Here is a 20,476-nt window from a genome sequence, read left to right as displayed (position 1 = left end):
TATGTGATGCAGTGAAGTGCGCTGCAGTTCAGCCCTGATTAGTGTGTGTGTGTATGTGTATGTGTGTGTGTGTGTGTGTGTGTGTGTGTGTGTGTGTGTGTGTGTGTGTGTGTGTGTGTGTGTGTGTGTGTGTGTGTGTGTGTGTGTGTGTGTGTGTGTGTGTGTGTCCGAGCCCATTGGACTTAAGTTCACTTACTCTATTGTTTCCCACCCAGTATGAGTCACCATCAGAGGCTTACGGAGGCCAAGCAACTGTAAACTGCTCTCCACTGGGCCCAGACACATGCTAAAACACATTCAACCCGCTATCACTGTAGAGAGAAAGAAAGAGACAGATACAGAGAAGCAAAAACTAGAGACAGATATAGAGATAAGAATGAGAGAGAGAGACAGAGCGAGGTAGACAGAAAGAACAAACAATCCAAGGGAATCCTAGCGTAGAGGAGTGCAGGCGTCTCGTCGACCTTGTCTTGAAGCTAACTTGTTCATTGTTCTCCAGGTTTGGGTCAGCTAATTAATCTGCCAAGAGGTTGGGCTCCCGGGCCCACTTCACTTCCCATAAACCCTGCTGCTGCTCACTGAGGGTACTGGGTGGGGGTGATGGAGGGGGGCATGGGAAGGGAGGTCCACAAACCCATTAAATCCAGATAATGAGGGTAGCCTCAGGACCCCTGCTAGCCCCCATGTCAACATTCCCCATAATAATTTCCATCGCTGAGGCTATCTGTCACCCAGCTGTACCCTTACGCTACCTCCCTTTTCTAAAGCTTCAGCCATAAAAAACCCATTGCCATGCCATGTAACACAATCTTTAAGATTATCAACTCTGGGAACTAGAACCAAACTCCTGGGATGTCGGAGTGCTTTGGAACACTCCGGGTTGAGCTTTGGGGCCCCAGATGCTAGCATACACATGGTGTGTGCACACACAGACACACACACACACACCTGTCCCCCCCTCCAAACACACACATACATTTATTGGCAGTACAGTAGGCCTCCCTCTAGTAGCCTAGTGATTGGAGGGGAGGATGGTGGTGTGTGCAGGAGCAGCAGTGCTGTCTGTGTTGATCTCCGCTGTAAATCTTCCTCTGCTCCCTGACTCGTCACTAATTGGAACAATCTTTCCCATGTCTCACCGCCAGATAAATAAGGCCCTCTGCCTGGGTGTCTGTGGAGAGGCCTGCTCCAAAGATGGAGATGGCTGTGTGGTGATTGGAGGGTGGCTAGATGGATGGAGGGGGGGTTCTTGCGCGTGTAAGATGTGTTAGAAATATGAATGCAGTGGCGGTCCTTCTATATTTTTTTGTGGTACAGCTGTTTTGAGTTTGGGATTCCAACAGCAGCGACTCTGTCTTGGATTGGGTCTCAGGCAGCTTTGCCAGTTTTTTTTCACCCACTGAAAACCTCAGTCAAGTTCCTCGTCTGTTTGGCAAGTAGCTTGGCTGCTAGCTGTTACTGTGTAGGCCAGGCGAGACTCTTTACTATTGATGGGCGTAAACAGCAGACGTCCCTTTTACTGACTCTATACCAGCGCATTGAATTTTCTGCCCCCGTAATTCAAAATATTTACATTACGATGTTCGATTTCAGGCCGCATCGACCCACATGTTTAAAGTACATTAATAGAAATGCAGACAATAGACAGGAAATCAGGGCCACAGGCAGCCCGGCTGCAGCCCAGTGCACAGTGGACCCCAGGGTGTAAAGCACTGTGTCACTTCGCCCCTTCTAGTGCTAGCACTCTCCAGAGCTCACACGATATGGGCCAGACATATGTAAAAGTGAAGCTAAAGGCGGACTGCTGTACCTGTTGCCGTTGACCTGTCCACTGTTGCACTCCATCTTGATGGTGACGCGGGCGGGCGGCTGGGACAGCCAGTCCTGCTGGTGCACCCTGGGGCTCATCTTGGCCGTCTGGCCGTACTCGCTGGCCGCCGCCGCCGCCGCCACCGACATCTCAGCCTTGGCGTGGTGGGGCGTTCCGTAGGTGCACTCGAACAGCGACTGGTCCTCACTCACCACCGACAATGCTTCCTGTACGCAGAAAGAAAGCGCAAAGACATATCCCTCTTAGATTTCTATTACAATCAAAGCTCCATTCACTTGGTTTACAATCAACTGGTTCAGATTCATTAAGTGTGGATTTTGGCATGAACCGAGTATGATTGATTTGTGATCCATGGGGCTCTGCTCAAATTGCAGGTAATTTGGGACCGGTCCGTGATTTAAACCCTAAGCTCTATGCACATATGTGGTGGATATAACATTAGATTGCAGTCTGATGAATACCTCCTTGTGCACTCATTGTTTTGTGGGTAAAATGGCAGACAGAATGACCCCTGGAAAACTCACCTGAAAACCAGGCCCCCTCATTATAGAGGGATTACCATGGCCAAAAGTGCTCCAGTTTCATTCACTTCTACCTGGGTTGAATTAGAGCACAGAAGTATACGCTATGATTAAACCAGCAGGGTGTCTACCAGGCTCTATATAAAATATATAAAGACCTCATTATACATGAATAATATCCACATATGATCGACAACATGGGCAAAGAGTACCAATATTAACCAACCTGACCCTCTAAACTACCACACACCCTCTTGATCATTAACGTTTCACAGTCATTTTGTCCAACTTTTTGTCTTCCTCACAGGACAATCGCTACATCCTGGCATCACAGGTCTGCGGTAAGTTCATCCGGTGCCATCTAGATGGGATAGGCCTCCTAAAGAGTCTGGGTTACTTCCTGTAATTTTTTGGGATGTTTTCCCCTCTATTTATACAGGTTATTCTCATTGAAATTAAATATATTTTACATGAGAAATCTGTTAGGTTCCCCTGCTAGCCACTGTCGCCCAAAGCCTGCTTTAGGGAGTTTACACTTTTGATTTCTAATTAAATACTCTGTGCCAATTGCATCAAAAAGTCCCAAATCAACAAACATTTCATTAAATGTTTTAGACTTTCTCAACTGTTCAGTATCTCCCTATCCCAACACCCCCAATTTAGCTGTAGAAAGACCTGAGAGTTTTTTTTATTTCCAGGAATTCTTTAGGTTATTGGGTTAGGTCAAGGCATTCTAAGCATATTCAGTCATTCTTGGGGGAAATGGAAATTGAGACTCTACTTCAACTTTCATTCGAACATACATTTGTTGTGATGTCAGGAGACCACAGTGCAGACCACACTCATGATTATCTCATCACTGGGTATACTCCCTGAAACCACAAGGTCCCCATGTGACCCCACAAGGTCCCCAAGGTCAGGTCCCCATGTGTCCTTCATCCAAGAAAGATGGAATCATATACAATACAAAACGCTTTTAGGATTTGTACATTTAAAGATTAAATGCATGTTCTAGCCAAGGAATTCATTAAATCTTGATTAGTCTAGTGTTTATCCTTCATTTATTTCAAAGCCATTCCTGTCTCCTCCCATCAACCTCAAATGAATGGGATCCAACAGTAAAAATCCATTCAACACCAATGACTAACACAAACACATATTTTCCCACAAGTGCCATGACATGGCAACCTGTCTCTAATTTTCCCAGTATTGTTCATAAAATCTCTTAGCCAAATCCTGTATTGCTACATATACCTTAGAGGGCTTCCATCTGAGTCAAACACCAACCCTTCTCTTCTCTCTTTACTCTGAGTTCATCAGCCCTTCTCAACCTGCCCTCCTCTCTCTCTCTCTCTCGTGGAAGGATTGCCCCTACAACATCTCGGTGTAAGTGACCCACCCTGATCTCAAATCACTTAGGAGGAAAAGGAAGCTGTGTCGGAAAGCAGATTAATCTAGTGGGGACTGGTCCTCCCTGATATGTCAGCTGCAAACCACATTACAGAGCAGGCTCGGCACATTGACCGTCATCTGAGAGAAGGGGGGGGGGGGGGGGGAGAGCGGGTCCAGGGGTTAGAGATAGGGGAGAGCAGAGCATAATATACACGAGGTGACCCCAGCCAGCATGAATAAAGGGCACGCACACACAGCTTTTGTTCACCCAATGCAAACAAAACAAAACCACATCCATTCACAGCTAATGTTCAGCCACACAGCTCCATACTTCCTGAGCTTTGATCCTATGGAAAAGACCATAAAGCCAGGAACTGACCAAAAAACAACCAAAAGATAGGCCACAGAGAGATCCGTCATCAATCACAGCTGGGATTTTTGATAGATGTGTAGCCATCGTGTGCCATTTTAATGCAGTCTGTTTACATTGTGTCTGGGAACAACTTACAGATTTAGGATTTTAATGTGATCACCCTGTTGCAGGAGAACTTGCCTGAAATGTAGAAAAGGCTAAACTTGTACTGTATTTTAGGTTTAAAAAGGCTTTAGAAGTTTGTAATTTCCACTATGAAAATTCAGAGTTGATTTTCCCTTATGAAAAATGTATCAACCCCTACAAAAATGTCCACTAATTATAATCCACATAATAATTCACATTTCTTGTTGCTGCAGGACTATTATTTTCCTGCTGTAGCAAAATGGATCAATTTAAGATCCTACAACTGGAAACACTGGAAACCAGTTATTATAAAATATTTGGCCATCCTGAAGCCAACAGAAATATGTGACAAAATAACATGACACTAAATACTAGATTTGGCGATCACAACATAGAGAAGATTCAGATATTCCATAAACATCAAGACAAAATGAAGCAAACATAATTCGCCTTTAGATTTAAACTAAACTAGCTTAGATCACAACAACACAAGAGTCTGGCCAGGTCTCCATCTTGCCCCAAACTCAGTACAGTGCATTCCTCTATGGTCCATTATTCCTCTTCTAAGGAAAGTGAGAGATTTTTTCACAACCTTAGTGTCATAGTCAAAGAAAATGAACACAGAATTAGGCAGGGAAGAATGAGGCTGTGCTGAGCCCAGTTTTCCTACCGAACAGTGTCCACCATAGAATAACTCATATAATGTAGACATTCAGGGAGGTCCTCTATGGGAGCGTGTAGTGGAGTTCCAGGGGCTGCAGCATGGGTCTGGGTAGGCAAATTAACTGCTGACCAGAGGGCAGCTGGTTCAAATCAGAACTTGAGCCGCTCTGAGGCAGTATAGTAAATTACCCTCCATAAATATTGAGCTTTATAAGTGGAAATTGGTATAGTACACTTAATTTCACCTCATATAATGTTGTCTATATCACATTTAATAACAGTCAAAATCATGTTAGCCTGAGCTGGTTTACAGTACTTTATGGTGGACATTTTGTCCTAAAACATTTATTCCTAAACCTGCTCCAGTGTCTCCAGGGTCATTCTGACATTATAAAGTGACATAGAGAGCCATATTCACAGTGTATGAGTAGCTCTAGGCCTGTACTCCCTCTCAATGGAGCCATTGGACCGATTCATGGAGAATGTCCCAGGCAGCCTTCCCAATGAGACATGGTGTGGTGTGGCTGAAGACAGGAAGCTCCCCTTCTCCAAGCATTTCCTGCGTTTAAAGTTCCTGATAGTGGGGAAGGGATATCGGGAGGTGGGGAGCGCAAAACAGGAAGTGCTCATCGTTGGCATTTTGATTGTGGCTGAGATTTGGAACACTAATGGAGTTGATGGCCGGATGAAGAGAGGGCGAAATAGAAAGAGAAAGAGAGGGAGTGGGAGGGAGTTCGCCCTGAAATTTCTATACAGCAGGCCATTGGGCAGTTCACCGCAGGTTGACGTTTATTTTAGTCTTGTCCTGGAGGCAGAACTGAGCAATTTCCCCTTAGATAGGCCAGCTGCAACATTGGCAATTGTAATAATTTGCTTTTTGGTCTAAAGGGTTAGGGTTAAGGTTAGGTTAGAAAATCAGATGTCATGGCTTTGTGGCTATGCTATCTAGTGACCACTTTGCAGGGCTGCCTCCAGAACAAAATGCAGTAACATCAGTAGTGCAGGTTATGGCCTTCAATCGGGGGCAACCATTCTGGATGTTATTTTAGCAGCTCCCTCCCTGATTCCACCAATTAAGACTACCTTAATTGTCATCTGGTCAGACAGGCAATATTGGGGTATCCTACTATGAATTGACAGAGACAAATCTTCCCAGTCCAAAACACAAGATCTGTTATTTTTCAAACAGGAAGAACACCTGTGTTACGTTTACACGAAAGCCATTTTGTTAGCATTGAAAAGCAGTCTGATTTGTACATGACTGCTGGAAAACATGTTTTGTTTCGCAATTGAACACCACAGAGAGAATGTTTTTGCCTCGTAGAGATCCTATGATGAATAACTTCCAGGGGCCTTGATTTGGCAGTAACACGTGTTATGGAGAAAGAGACGGAGCTGTTGCACTTATGTGTGAAACTATAGTACAGGATGAAACTTGGAACGTCAAAAGCCTGGAGAGTTTCAATTTGGAAAATGATGGGTGTTTTTATTTCCATAGGTCAATGACAAAGATTGGCCAGAGCTTCAGACCTCACAAAGACACAGAGGTTGGTTGGCCACAACTTCCTGGATCCCCCTCTGGTATGTGCATTACACACACATATACACACACTATCTGCATTGTTTGTATCAGTTCTGTCCATAGGCGGGCATGATAAAATGTTTTTGTTTGTGTCCTGATATTCTGATGTGGTTGACTCAATGAACTGAATGCCACACTCTTCATTGTGCAATTAATTGTACATTGTATTAAGTGTATTTATTTTTTACACATTTAGGACTAAAGAAGTGGCTATGGACCAGCAAAGATAACAGGTTGATCTACCAGTGAACATTTATGATTGGTAAGGGATGAGATCTGTTCTTGGATTTTTTTTCTCCCTTATGTTCTATGAACATTGCTTTCTAGGTGTGTACTAGATACTAGAGGACCCAACTCACTGACCCTAGGTGAACTGTCTAAGACGATAGACTGTCCACTGGTGCCATAATGTGTCTTCAAGCTGAGAATAGTGTGACTAGTGTGACACTATCAAAACAACATGACGCAGCTTTTCAGTCATGTTGTGTAATGCCCATTTCAGTAAAACTATTCCACGATTGTCTTGTGCTATTGTGACAGAGAGTATCTATGTCAGTTGTTTAGAATATTGATTAAAGTCATCCATAATAATCTCAATCAGGTGCAATGAAGTTCACCACCACCAACCTGTTCCACAAAAAGCCAGCCAGTGCATCGAGAAGGTGTTTATAAACAGCGGTCACTCTCCTCTCTGCCTGGGACTTCAACTCAACCACGGTCCCAGTGCCACAATATCACAGGTCACAAAGGAGCAAGCTCCCTCTCCAAACATTCGGGTTCTACTTCCATACTGTACCTGTTTACATTGAATACCAGCAAGACAGCTGATTGTGTAATTATGGCTTCCCTTCTTTTGGATTATTGCTCACACTGTGATTTGACTGTGAACATCTTGTGCTGCCACTGGCAGACGCTGAGGGTGGCAATATTAGACGCCATGTTGAATTAGGTTTGCAGGTGACTGACTCCCTAGCAGGACTCTAAATTAAAACATGTAATGCGTAGCACTGGAGCTCCCAACTTTAAAGTTAGGAGCACAACATAAAATGTAGGAGCACCAGAAAATATATATTTATATATTGATTGAGATATAGCCTATGAGTTCCAGCTACTTCTGAAGCACGTTGTGCCCTAGATTATTTGATTCTTGTAAAAAGCAAAAAATGCTTTCCTCCTCTGTCCATTGTCTAATAGGTGTTGCTACAGTAACTACACACGGGTAATTACCTGATAGACTAACACTAGGAAAGCCATGTCAAAGTATTAACTATTTACTACTACTATTTACCATTCATTTTGATTATGATGTTAACATAGGCATTGATGCAACAATAACAATAACATGATAAAATGTCTTCAGAGAATTTCAACCTCCCACTATCTCAGTTCCTTCAGCACAGGACTGCATTTTTCATTTCAAAGTATAATTTTTGCAGATAGTTCTTTGACAAATACCTAAGACTCAAAGCCCCCCCCACCCCCCCCCAAAAAAAATACCAATACATAAGAATGCAAAAAAATGGTAAAAAAAAAATCTTACTTTTTTTGTAAAGGTAAAAAATATCAACATCAAAAACTTAATAAATGTTAAACATTTTTGCCTCTCCATAATGAATAAAATGTTCAAGAAATGTAAATTCCGGTTTGTTTTATTTGTTTGTAAGACAAGCCAGGTCAAATCACTTCAGCGTCCGAAAGAACGAAATCTCAGATTTTGTTATTAACCCAAAGATTTTTGAAACCGTACAGCCCATCCGCATAGGAAAAAGGAAATTTGCAAGGAAATCTTGTCGCACCTCTATGGCAGAAGGGTGTTACCCTTCGCCTGCTTGGTCAGTGTTTCTTTAAAGTGCCACGAAAACTAAAACAATGCCCAAGCACTATGGAAAATAACCAATAAAAAGCCAAAACTTTGGCGAAAAAATAAATAAAAATGTACTTACCTTAATGGTGCTGGCCATATTTGTTCAGGACCTCTCAGTCCTGGTAAAACACACTGGTATAAATTTGAATATAATTTTTTTCTGGTCAGCAAGCTAGTTGAGGTTCCACTAAGCGGTGTTTGGAGCGGATGAGATTGTGCTAACGTTGGGAAGTGAAGTCAGCCAATAGCAGGAAGAGGTTTCTATTGGTTCTGGCCACCGCAACTCGAAGAAACAGGATATTTGGGAGAGAGGAGATAAGAAGGGCTAAAAACAATGTTGTTATTCTTGATGATGTGTGTTAGAAGTTTTTATTTTTAAGTAAGGAGGGGTAAGGTTGTAGAGGGGAGACTAACTAAAGGCTGATCTGAGAGTAGGTTCTCTACTGAGGCAGGCAGATGTGAAGTGTGTGTGTGTGTGTGTCACACACATAAACCGGTGACAGGATGCAAATGTCTGATCATACGATCCATACTTGATACGCTTGCCTGTCATGTGCCTCTATAGAGGGCTAACAGTCGAGGATGGCTACAGTGAGTACAGCACCAACCTCTCTTGCACAGAGCACTCAACACTGTTGAGAAGATCATTTCACCACTTTTGAACAAGGGGCATTTCAACATTACTACACTTAAACCATTTTTTAAAATCAGGTTTAAGTATATTCCAGTAGAAATGAACCTTTATAAACTCACTTAAATAACAGGTCACATGTATGCCTCAATTTAGTAGGCTACCTACATAATAAATAGAAAAACTGAATGTCCACACAACGAATTAATATTCATTGAATTGATAATGAGATGTGAGTGGCCCGGCCCTCCTTTCTTCAGGGGGGTCTGGTTGGGTCTGGAGACTAGAGGTGAGAAAGCAGCAAACCTGAGCAGGCCTGATAAGGAGGTGAAGTCAAGGAGAAAGTCAAGGAGAAAGTAAGAGAGGAAATCAGAGCGCAGCATGACATCCTGCTGCCAACCTCTGTCAAAACACACCCGTGACTGACCACCCCTGGTCCTGGACGTTGATTACACACACACATACAAACACAAACAGGCGAGGGCAGACCCACTACACTGTGACCTCTGACCTGTGACCACTCTCAGGTGTACAGTTGAACCACAGTTCAGACCAGAAAGCCCTCGAGGTAGTACTCCATTCAACTGACCACTGTGAGGCTCAGGGCCATAGCCATAGCCAGGGTCTGAGTTATATGTAGCTACAGCCATAGTGAGGTTCACAGCATTTGTAAACCGATCGTGGCGTGGCATCATATCATTTACAAGGAGGAATTATTTTCCAAGAAGGCGTAGTAGTAGGACGTGTGTGTTTGTCTTTGTCTTATCCCGTGTCTTATCCCGTGTAAATAGCCAGACTTTTTCGTATATATCTTAATCTCACTTTCTATCTACGAACTAAATATACTTTCCTGCAACCCGCCTCACCCAATGTGGTACGGATCTGCCTCACCCAGAGCATATCAGACTGCTTCTCTCTACCACATCACCGGATTCCTGCCACCCTGGATCATTACACCGGATCATCACAGCTAGCTAGCTGCAAACGAGTGGCTACTGTTAGCTAACGCCTCTGTCCCGAAGCAAGCACCAGCTAGCCTTGAGCTAGCCTCGAGCTAGGCCCATATACCAGCTAATTCTAGGGCTACAATACCTCCTTGCCAATTGGCCTGGACCCTTTATTGTCAACACGGAACCCCGCCGATCCATCACGACCGGACTGCCGACGTGATTGTCCGATGTGGCTTCAACAGGCTATTCCGTTACGATGTTGCCGAAAAACCATCTACTAGCCCCGGCCCGCTAGCTTTTCTGAACGCTGTGTCCCCTGCTTGCCTAGTGTAGTAGTGACTACCGAATGGCACCCTGACTCACCTATTGCTGCTCTTTTGACCCTATGATCACTCAGCTACACAGCTGATGCCCCCTGGACTGTTTCAATAACAAGGTACCTCATTTTGTTTATCTGTCGGCCCCAGCCTCGAACTCAGGTCCTGTATGTACCTAACTGACCCGCTCTGCCCATTCATCGCCATTTACCCGTTGTTGTCTTAGCTCTCCTGATCAACACCTGTGATGCTTTATGCCTCTCTCTAATGTCAATATGCCTTGTCTACTGCTGTCTTGGCTAGTTCTTATTGTTTTATTTCACTGTAGAGCCCTCAGTCCCGCTCAAAATGCCTTAGATAGCTCTTTTGTCCCACTCCACACACATGCGGAGACCTCCTCTGGCTTAACTGGTGCCTCTAGGGATGAAACCTCTCTCATCGTCACTCAACGCCTAGGTTTACCTCCACTGTACTCACATCCTACCATAACATTGTCTGTACATTATGCCCTGAATCTATTCTACAACGCCCAGAAATCTGCTCCTTCTATTCTCTGTCCCCAACGCACTAGACGACCAGTTCTTATAGCCTTTAATCGTACCCTTATCCTACTCCTCCTCTATTCCTCTGGTGATGTAGAGGTTCCCCCAGGCCCTGTAGCGCCCAGTTCCACTCCTATTCCCCAGGCGCTATCATTTGTTGACTTCTGTAACCGTAAAAGCCTTGGTTTCATGCATGTTAACATCAGAAGCCTCCTCCCTAAGTTTGTTTTATTCACTGCTTTAGCACACTCCGCCATCCCTGATGTCCTCGCCGTGTCTGAATCCTGGCTTAGGTCTGCCACCGAAAATTCTGAAATTTCCATCCCCAACTACAACATTTTCCGCCAAGATAGAACTGCCAAATAGGGTGGAGTTGCAATCTTCTACAGAGATAGCCTGCAGAGTTCTGTCATGCTATCCAGGTCTGTGCCCAAACAGCTTGAGCTTCTACTTTTAAAAATCCACCTTTCCAGAAATTAGTCTCTCACTGTTGCCGCTTGTTATAGACCCTCAGCCCCCAGCTGTGCCCTGGACACCATATGTGAATTAATTGCCCCCATTTATCTTCAGAGTTTGTACTGTTAGGTGACCTAAACTGGGATATGCTTAACACTCCGACCGTCCTACAATCTAAGCTAGATGCCCTCAATCTCACCCAAAGTATCAAGGAACCTGCCAGGTACAACCCTAAATCCATAAACACTGGCACCCTCATAGATATCATCCTGACAAAACTGCCCTCTAAATACACCTCTGCTGTCTTCAACTAGGATCTCAGCGATCACTGCCTCATTGCCTGAGTCCGTAATGGGTCCGCGGTCAAATGACCACCGCTCATCACTGTCAAACGCTCCCTAAAACACTTCAGAAGCAGGCCTTTCTAATCGACCTGGCCTGGGTATCCTGGAAGGATAATGACCTCATTCCGTCATTAGAGGATGCCTGGTTGTTCTTTAAAAGTGCTTTCCTCACCATCTTAAATATGCATGACCCATTCAAAAAATAAATATGAATTAAGAACAGATATAGCCCTTGGTTCACTCCAGACTTGACTGCCCTTGACCAGCACAAAAACATCCTGTGGCGTACTGCATTAGCAGTGAATAGCTCCCACGATATGAAACTTTTCAGGGACCTTTTTCAGGGAAGTTAGGAACCAACATACACAGGCAGTTAGGAAAGCAAAGGCTAGCTTTTTCAAACATAAATTTGCATCCTGTAGCACAAATTCCAAAACGTTCTGGGACACATTAAAGTCCATGGAGAATAAGAGCACCTCCTCCCAGATGCTCACTGCACTGAGGCTATGAAACACTGTCACCACCGATAAATCTACAATAATCGAGAATTTCAATAAGCAATTTCTACAGCTGGCCATGCTTTCCACCTGGCTACGGCTTCCACCCGCCCGCTCGTCTAGCCTTACTACTCTGGACAGTTCTGACTTAGAATATGTGGACAACTACAAATACCTAGGTGTCTGGTTAGACTGTAAACTCTCCTTCCAGGCTCACAATAAGCATCTCCAATCCAAAATTAAATCTAGAATCAGCTTCCTATTTCGCAACAAAGCATCCTTTACTCATGCTGCCAAACATACCCTCGTAAAACTGACTATCCTACCGATCCTTGACTTCGGCGATGTCATTTACAAAATAGCCTCCAACACTCTACTCAGCAAATTGGATGTAGTCTATCACAGTGCCATCCGTTTTGTCACCAAAGTCCCATATACTACCCACCACTGCGACCTGTATGCTCTCGTTGGCTGGCCCTCGCTTCATATTCGTTGCCAAACCCACTGGCTCCAGGTCACCTATAAGTCTTTGCTAGGTAAACCCCTGCCTTATCTCAGCTCACTGGCCACCATAGCAGCACCCACCTGTAGAGTGCGCTCCAGCAGGTATATTTCACTAGTCATCCCCAAAGCCAACTTTGGCTGCCTTTCCTTCCAGTTCTCTGCTGCCAATGACTGGAACAAACTCTAAAAATCAATGAAGCTGGAGTCTTATATCTGCCTCACTAACTTTAAGCATCAGCTGTCAGAGCAGCTTACTGATCATTGCACCTGTACACAGCCCATCTGTAAATAGTCCACCCAACTACCGCATCCCCATGTTGTTGTTTTTTTCTCCTTTGCACTCCAGTATCTCTACTTGCATATTCATCTTCTGCACATCTACCACTCCAGTGTTTAATTGCTAAATTGTAATTATTTCGCTACTATGGCCTATTTATTGCCTTACCTCCTAATCTTACTACATTTGCACACACTGTATATAGATTTTTCTATTGTGTTATTGACTGTACGTTTGTTTATCCCATGTGTAACTCTGTGTTGTTTGTGTCGCACTGCTTTGCTTTATCTTGGACAGGTCGCAGTTGTAAATGAGAACTTGTTCTCAACTGGCCTACCTGGTTAAATAAAGGTGAAATAAAATAAAAATAAAACAAAGAAGAGGCTGTGAGAAGAACAGTGTTTTCTCTATTTTGAAAGGAATTGGGTAATGTACCACCTGTTGACAGTTGTTTTTCAACTTTCAGCAAATTTAATTTGGGAGGGGGCAAAATATAGTACATGTAGTATTTTGTACCAAAACCAACAAACATATGATAGCACTTTTAACGTGTGTTACAAGTATTATTGGTGGGTGTGCATTTTTGGAAATGTCTTTTTTACGGTCTATGGGTGTACATTTTGTAAGACTGAAATGTTGCAATTATTTTGGGTATTGTCTTTCAACAGATGATCACAAGATGTACCCAAATAGCATTAAGAAAAATAGGAGGATGTTGTGTTGCTCAAATTGTGCTGGTTTTCACAAGTTTCTGCTGTTTGTTGTTGCATCACCAAATGAAGAAATACTATGAGGTGTGTGAGAATCTCCAACAGCCAAATTAGGCCTACATCTATAGTCTTTCATTTTATTACAGTTTTCAGTCTATCTCACTCTCTTTCTCTCTCTCTCTCTCCTCCCCCATCCATCTCTCCTGTTGTCTGACTGGTTTTATGGCCTCCTGCAGGAAGTCTGTAGGATGTGACCCCTATTCTCCTCTCACACCAAATCTAGGCCACCCAACAATGCTGACACACATGTACACACGCACACACACACACACCTCAACCATCCCAACCCTCCACCTCACCAAATCCCACCCATCCTACCTCTATTACCCGTCACCCAATACCACCATACCCCCTCACTCCCCTCCGCCATATTCATCTCCACCTTATCTCCAACTAAGCACACCAAAAGCGGCATTAATGATAAGTAATCAAATAAAGACAGCACTTCTTAAAGCCTATTTCACACCGTAGTCTGCTGAATTTGAAAGATCCATTTTCTTTCTTTTAGATTTCTCACCCCATCTCCAGCCTACTCTCCAGTCCCCCCCCCCTAGTCCTGTACCATCCACCCCATTTTCGGCATACCCCCAGTCACCCCCCTACTCTTGTACCATCCACCCCATCACCAGCAGTTCTGACCTGGAAGTGCTACCTCCACAGGGGGCTGGGAAGCAATGCTTCTCCCTCTCGTAAGAATGTCCTGTACTATATGCTCACAGACACACACACCTTTCTCTGGGACCATCTATAAATACAGCAGCCTCCGACAGTGCTGGGCTTCACCCCCTCTAGCCCTGCTCCCCACAACACATCCTCTACTTCAGAGGATCCGGAGGAGGAAGCTTCAGTACAGACTTGTGTGCGTAAAGAGACAGATTGATGGTCTTGGAAAAATGCTTGATGTCACAAGTGAATGTCTTGTTGTATGGGGGTTAGTGTGGTGGCAGCTGAACAATAGAGGAAGAGTGTGAGGTGCTTGGTCACATGCTGGGTATTTGTGGATTGTGGAGCACTTGGGCACAGGGCTAGTGCATAATCCCCTATTAACGGCTCCATCTACAGGCAGCTTGGCGAAACAGCACCCAGTACACAGGCAGGGTTCCTAAGATGTGTCTCAATCACAGGAGGTTGGTGGCACCTTAATTGGGGAGGACGGGCTCATGGTAATGGCTGGAGCAGAATCAGTGGAATTGTATCAAACACATGGTTTCTATGTGTTGCTCTGTTTCAGCCATTATTATGAGCCCTCCTCCCCTCAGCAGCCTTCACTAGTCTCAATGGTATGCGTCTCTGAAAAGTCGTCCATGTAAGTAGGTGAGGTAAAAGTGTAGCCTGAGAGAAACATATTTACATATCAGGCCGTGTTAAGCCTCTAACGATCTACCTTTCTCTCTTTCTCCCTTTATCAATGAATGACTCCCACTCTGCATCTAGCTACATAATTTATTCTCTGTTTACCTCCTACTGGAGATCAATAGGGCTTCTCCTTTGAACCTCATCTGATGTAAACTACTGTAAACAGTGGAAGGTTGCTCTCTAACGTTCAACCTAATGGCCAGGTATGTGTGCCTCCTTTGGCACAGGGATCATAAACTCCATTAACAGTTGGCTGGCTCCTAGAGCGCTACCATCACCGTCTGTGAGCGAAGGGTTGAACAGATCCCAGTCTGTGTGCTGGTAGTCTGCCTGGTGGTCTAGCTGTGCTAGCCCTGTGGGGAGGAAGGTTGGTCACGAGAGAGAGAGCAGGAAACCAGCATCCCTCCACCCTCCGACGTACACTACATGCCCGGCGGCCACCGGCTTTTATGGAGATACCTACAGCGTGGGTAGTAGTACACCCATTGTGATGCTTTATAAGCGTCTTTATGACCTATCGTTAACAATTAGTAAGGCTCCTAAGTGGCGTAACGAATTGTGTATAAAAAATGTGCAGGTTAGATTACAGTTCATGCCAAGTATTATAATTCTGGAACGGCCGACAGAGTTAATGGCTATATCATGCTAGTCTGCATTGGTTTTCCTATTTACTGTCAGTATTACTTCAGCAGCAATCATAAGGATCTAAATAAACAACATTTCAGAGAATGTGCATCAAATTTAAGAGCAGCTCTTGACTCTCGAAAGCCAATGTGTGAGAGCTTTGAGCTCAATGCATGAAATGCACTGTAAAATAAAGTTATCAATTTGATTTGCTATTAATATATAAAACAAAACTGATGGGCATGTATCATTTCCATTTAAGAACAGTATCATATTCACAATAAAATATGATGACAAATGAATTCTAACCTTTGGTTTCCCTCAGCCCAGCTCTTTCTCGGTTCTTAACCACAGTAAAACGCTGACTGAGCACGGTCATCCCGCCAGCCCAGAAGTGTTCCTTTTGAAGCTGAAGGAGTGAAAGGGGACATTTAAGGATCACTTACATCTAAACACAGCCTAGCAGTATCCTGCAGCAGCACTGCACAGATGCTCATTTAGCATTCCACAGCCTCCTGTAGCGTTGCCTTCATACAGGGGGAGGGAGGGAGAGAGAGAGAGAGAGGAGAAAACACCATATGATTTGAATTAATCACCGTGGCCAGACAGTTATATTAAAAATAACATTTTTTCCCCCTGCTTTCGGTCACAATGGCTCGTCTGTTGCTTGACAAAACACTGGCCTGAAGCTGACGGTATAATGGGCTATGGGCGCTCTCTGTTTTTTTCTGGCAACTCACACAACCGTCATGCGTTTTCTATTTGACAGGATTGGACAACACAGGGAACCAGTCACAGCAGAGGCTGTATGGACCCTGCCCCTGAAGTGATAGGATAAGGTTTTAGACAGAATACCTTGCAACTCATTCCTAATACAAACAAGGTTTTGTACACAGTATGTTTGATTGACTGATAATACAACCTTGCATGTGTCCTTCCACCTACATTGATTTAATAGGAGATATTAAACCATGGCTATTTCAAAATAAGCACAGATCAGGCTTTTCTATGTATACCCCATAAAAAGTGTCCCAAATATGGCCTTGCCGGTCACAGTGTAGGCCTGATGTGTGCAGTCGAGGAGTAATCTCACCCTAGATGTGCGGGCAAACCAGGAAGTGGTAAACCACACGACCTGCCTCTGCAGAGTCCAGGAAGAGAGAGGGTTGAGAGCTGGAGAACGTTAACTTGGTGCCATGGACCCTGTCCTCAGATTTCAAGGCCGCTTGAGATAATGACGTATCAGTGACCCAAGCCCTGCTCAGATAATCAGTGGTTTAAAAAGTACAAAATTGTTATACATGAGTAAAAGTAAAGATAGCTTAATAGAAAAGGACTCAAGTAAAAGTCAACCAGTATAAAACTACTTGAGCAAAAGTCTAAAAGTATTTGGTTTTAAATATACTTAAGTATCAAAAGTAAATGGAATTGCTCAAATATACTTAAGTATCAAAAGTAAAAGTATAAATCATTTAAATTCCTTATATTAAGCAAACCAGATGGCAAAATGTTTGTATTAAATATATTTGTATTTATTTACGAATAACCAGGGGCACACTCCAACACTCAGACGTTATTTACAAATGAAGCATTTGTGTTTACTGATTCTGCCAGATCAGCGCAGTAGGGATGACCAGGGATGTTCTGTTGATAAGTGCGTGAATTGGACCATTTTCCTATCAAAATTTATGATGGAGGGAGCATCATGGTTTGGGGCTGCTTTGCTGCCTCAGGGCCTGGACAGCTTGCTATCATCAACGGAAAAATGTATTCCCAATCTTATCAAGACATTTTGCAGGAGAATGTAAGGCTATCCGTCCGCCAATTGAAACTCACCAGAAGTTGAGTGATGCAACAGGACAACGACTCAAAACACAGAAGTAAATCAACAACAGAAAGGCTTCAACAGAAGAAAATACACCTTCTGGAATGGCCTAGTCAGAGTCCTGACCTCAACCCGATTGAGATGCTGTGGCATGACCTCAAGAGAGCAGTTCACACCAGACATCCCAAGAATATTACTGAAATGAAACAGTTTTGTAAAGAGGAATGGTCCAAAATTCCTCCTGACCGTCGTGCAGGTCTGATCCGCAACTACAGAAAATGTTTGGTTGAGGTTATTGCTGCCAAAGGAGGGTCAACCAGTTATTAAATCCAAGGGTTCACATACTTTTCCCACCCTGCACTGTGAATGTTTACACAGTGTGTTCAATAAAGACATGAAAACATATACTTGCTGATGTGCTATTAGTTTAAGCAGACTGTGTTTGTCTATGGTTGTGACTTAGATGAAGATCAGATCAAATTTGATGACCAATTTTTGCAGAAATCCAGGTAATTCCAAAGGGTTCAAATACTTTTTCTTGACACTTTACATATGAGATGAGTAATGCGAGATGTGCAAACATTCTTAAAGTAGCTTTATTAAAGTGACTAATGTTCCATTTATTAAAGTGGCCAATGACATCAAGTCTGTAGGTAGGCAGCCGCCTCTCTGTGCTAGTGGTGGCTGTTAAACAATCTGATGGCCTTGAGATATAGCTCTGTCCCAGCTTTGAAGCACCTATACTGACCTCGTCTTCTGGATGGAAGTGGGGTGAACAGGCAGCGGCTCGGGTGGTTATTGTTCTTGATGATCTTTTTGCCTTCCTGTGACATCAGGTATTGTTGTAGATGATTTGGAGGGCAGGTAGTTTGCCCCCGGTGATGCATTTTGCAGACTGCACAACCTCTGGAGAGCCTTGCAGTTGTGGGTGGTGCAGTTACAGTACCATGCGGTGATACAACTCGACAGGATGCTGTCAATTGTGCACCTGTAAAAGTTAGTGAGGATTTTTGGTGACAAGCCACATTTTTTCAGCCTCCTGAGGTTGAAGAGGCACTGTTGCGCCTTCTTCACCACACTGTGTGCATGGACCATTTCAGTTTGTCGGTGATATGTACACAGAGGAACTTAAAATGTTCCACCTTCTCCACTGCTGTACGGTCGATGTGGATAGGGGGGTGCTCCCTCTGCTGTTTCCTGAAGTCCACGATTGTCTCTTTTGTTTTGCTGACATTGAGTGAGAGGTTATTTTCCTGACACCACACTCCGAGGGCCCTCACCTCCTCCTGTAGGCTGTCTCGTCGTTGATGGTAATCAAGCCTACCACTGTTGTGTCGTCTGCGAACTTGATGATTGAGTTGGAAGCGTGCATGCGCCACAGGGTCGTCTGCATCGTCTGTGGACCTATTGGCGGGGTAAGCAAATTGAAGTGGGTCTAGGGTCGCAGGTAGGGTGGAGGTGATATGATGGTCAGATGTACCAAGAGGAGGGCGGGGGAGGGCCTTGTATGCATCGCAGAAGTTAGAGTAGCAATGGTCGAGCGTGTTACTCGCTTGTGTACAGCAATCGATATGCTGATAGAATTAAGGTAGCCTTGTTCTCAAATTAGCTTTGTTAAAATCCTCAGCTACAATAAATGCAGCCTCAGGATATACGGTTTCCAGTTTGCATAAAGTCCAGTGAAGTTCCTTGATGGCCGTCTTGGTATCCGCGTTCGGGGGGATATACATGGGTGTGATGATAACCGAGGAGAGTTCTCTTGGGAAATAATATGGTCGGCATTTGATGGTGAGGAATTCTAGGTCAGGTGAACAAAAGGACTTGAGTTCCTGTACTCAAGTTCCTGTTAACTTTGTTAACTAGGGACTGGACATTAGCAAGTAATATACTCTGAAGTGGTGCGTGGTGTGCTCGCATCCGAAGACTCACTAGAAGACCGCTCCAGCACCCTCTACTCTGGCGGCATTGTTTTGGTTCAAATGCCCTGGGAGGTACAGACAAAGGATTCGCTTTGGGAAAGTCGTATTCCTGGTCGTAGTGCTGGTTGTGCTGGTAAAGTGACGTCTTTCTGATATCCAATAGTTCTTCCCGGTTGTATGTAATACCACTTAAGGTGCTCTGGGCTAACATGTTAATCATGTGCCTATGAACCTGAGTTGTGCCTATGAACCTGAGTTATACTGTTTTGCCCTAGCAGGATGCCCACTGTGAGTAGTTCATCCTCAGCTCAAATATAAATATCGCTGTCATGTCTACCTCTGATAAGCCTCCCAGTAAAGCAATAAAAACAATCAAGAATCCCAGGAAAACACTAAAAATACCCCACATTAACATGTGTAGCCTAAGAAACAAGGTTCATGAAATCGATAACTTGCTAGCAACAGAAATCATTCATAAACTGGCTTTCTCTGAACCTCACTTAGATAATTCCTTTGATTATAGTAGTAGCAATACATCATTATAGCATCTATAGAAGAGACAGGAATGCCTGTGGAGAAGGTATTGCTGTTTATATTCAGTCATATTCCTGTAAAGCTTAGAGAGAATCTCATGTCAAATGCTGTTAAATATGGCTACAGGTTCACCTGCCTCACCTAAGCCTATTCTTGTGGGAAGTTGCTATAGACCACCAAGTGATAACAGTTAGTATCTGGATAATATGTGTTAAATGATTGAGAATGTATGTATCAACAGAGAGGTATATTTACTAGGTGACCTAAATATTGACTGGCTTTCATCAAGCTGTCCACTCAACGAAAAGCCTGCAACCTGGTTCAGGTTATCAGTTAACCTACCAGGGTATTTACAAACAGAACAGGAACTAAAATCATCCACTTGTATTGACCACATCTTTCCTAAATGCGGCAGAAATATGCTCTAAAGCAGTATCCACACCCATCGGATGTAGTGATCAAAATATAATAGCCATATCTAGGAAAAACAAAGATCCAAAGACTGGAACTAAAAGAGTGTATAAGCGATCATAGAAGTGGTTTTGCAATTATTCCTATGTTGAAGATGTGAAAAATAT

At 43.8% G+C, this 20,476-nt stretch overlaps 1 protein-coding gene across 6 annotated transcripts in view; it reads right to left on the bottom strand.

Annotated features, from left to right (window-relative positions):
• The window catches only part of LOC129868400 (transcriptional regulator Erg-like), a 67,025-nt gene that overhangs the window by 13,445 nt on the left and 33,104 nt on the right, over positions 1-20,476 (bottom strand). For 4 of the 6 annotated variants that reach the window (XM_055942340.1, XM_055942342.1, XM_055942344.1 and 1 more), the window contains exon 2: positions 1,811-2,037. In XM_055942340.1, the coding sequence (XP_055798315.1) occupies positions 1,811-2,037 (227 nt within the window). Of the gene's footprint in view, positions 1-1,810; positions 2,038-8,431; positions 8,771-20,476 lie in introns of those variants that run through there. The other 2 variants (XM_055942341.1, XM_055942345.1) reach the window with 1 other exon arrangement.

This window comes from Salvelinus fontinalis, chromosome 13 (assembly GCF_029448725.1).
Source record: "Salvelinus fontinalis isolate EN_2023a chromosome 13, ASM2944872v1, whole genome shotgun sequence".
NCBI lineage: Eukaryota > Metazoa > Chordata > Actinopteri > Salmoniformes > Salmonidae > Salvelinus > Salvelinus fontinalis.
Note: the sequence above shows the minus strand (reverse complement) of the source record. Positions and strands in the feature narration are given on the sequence as shown.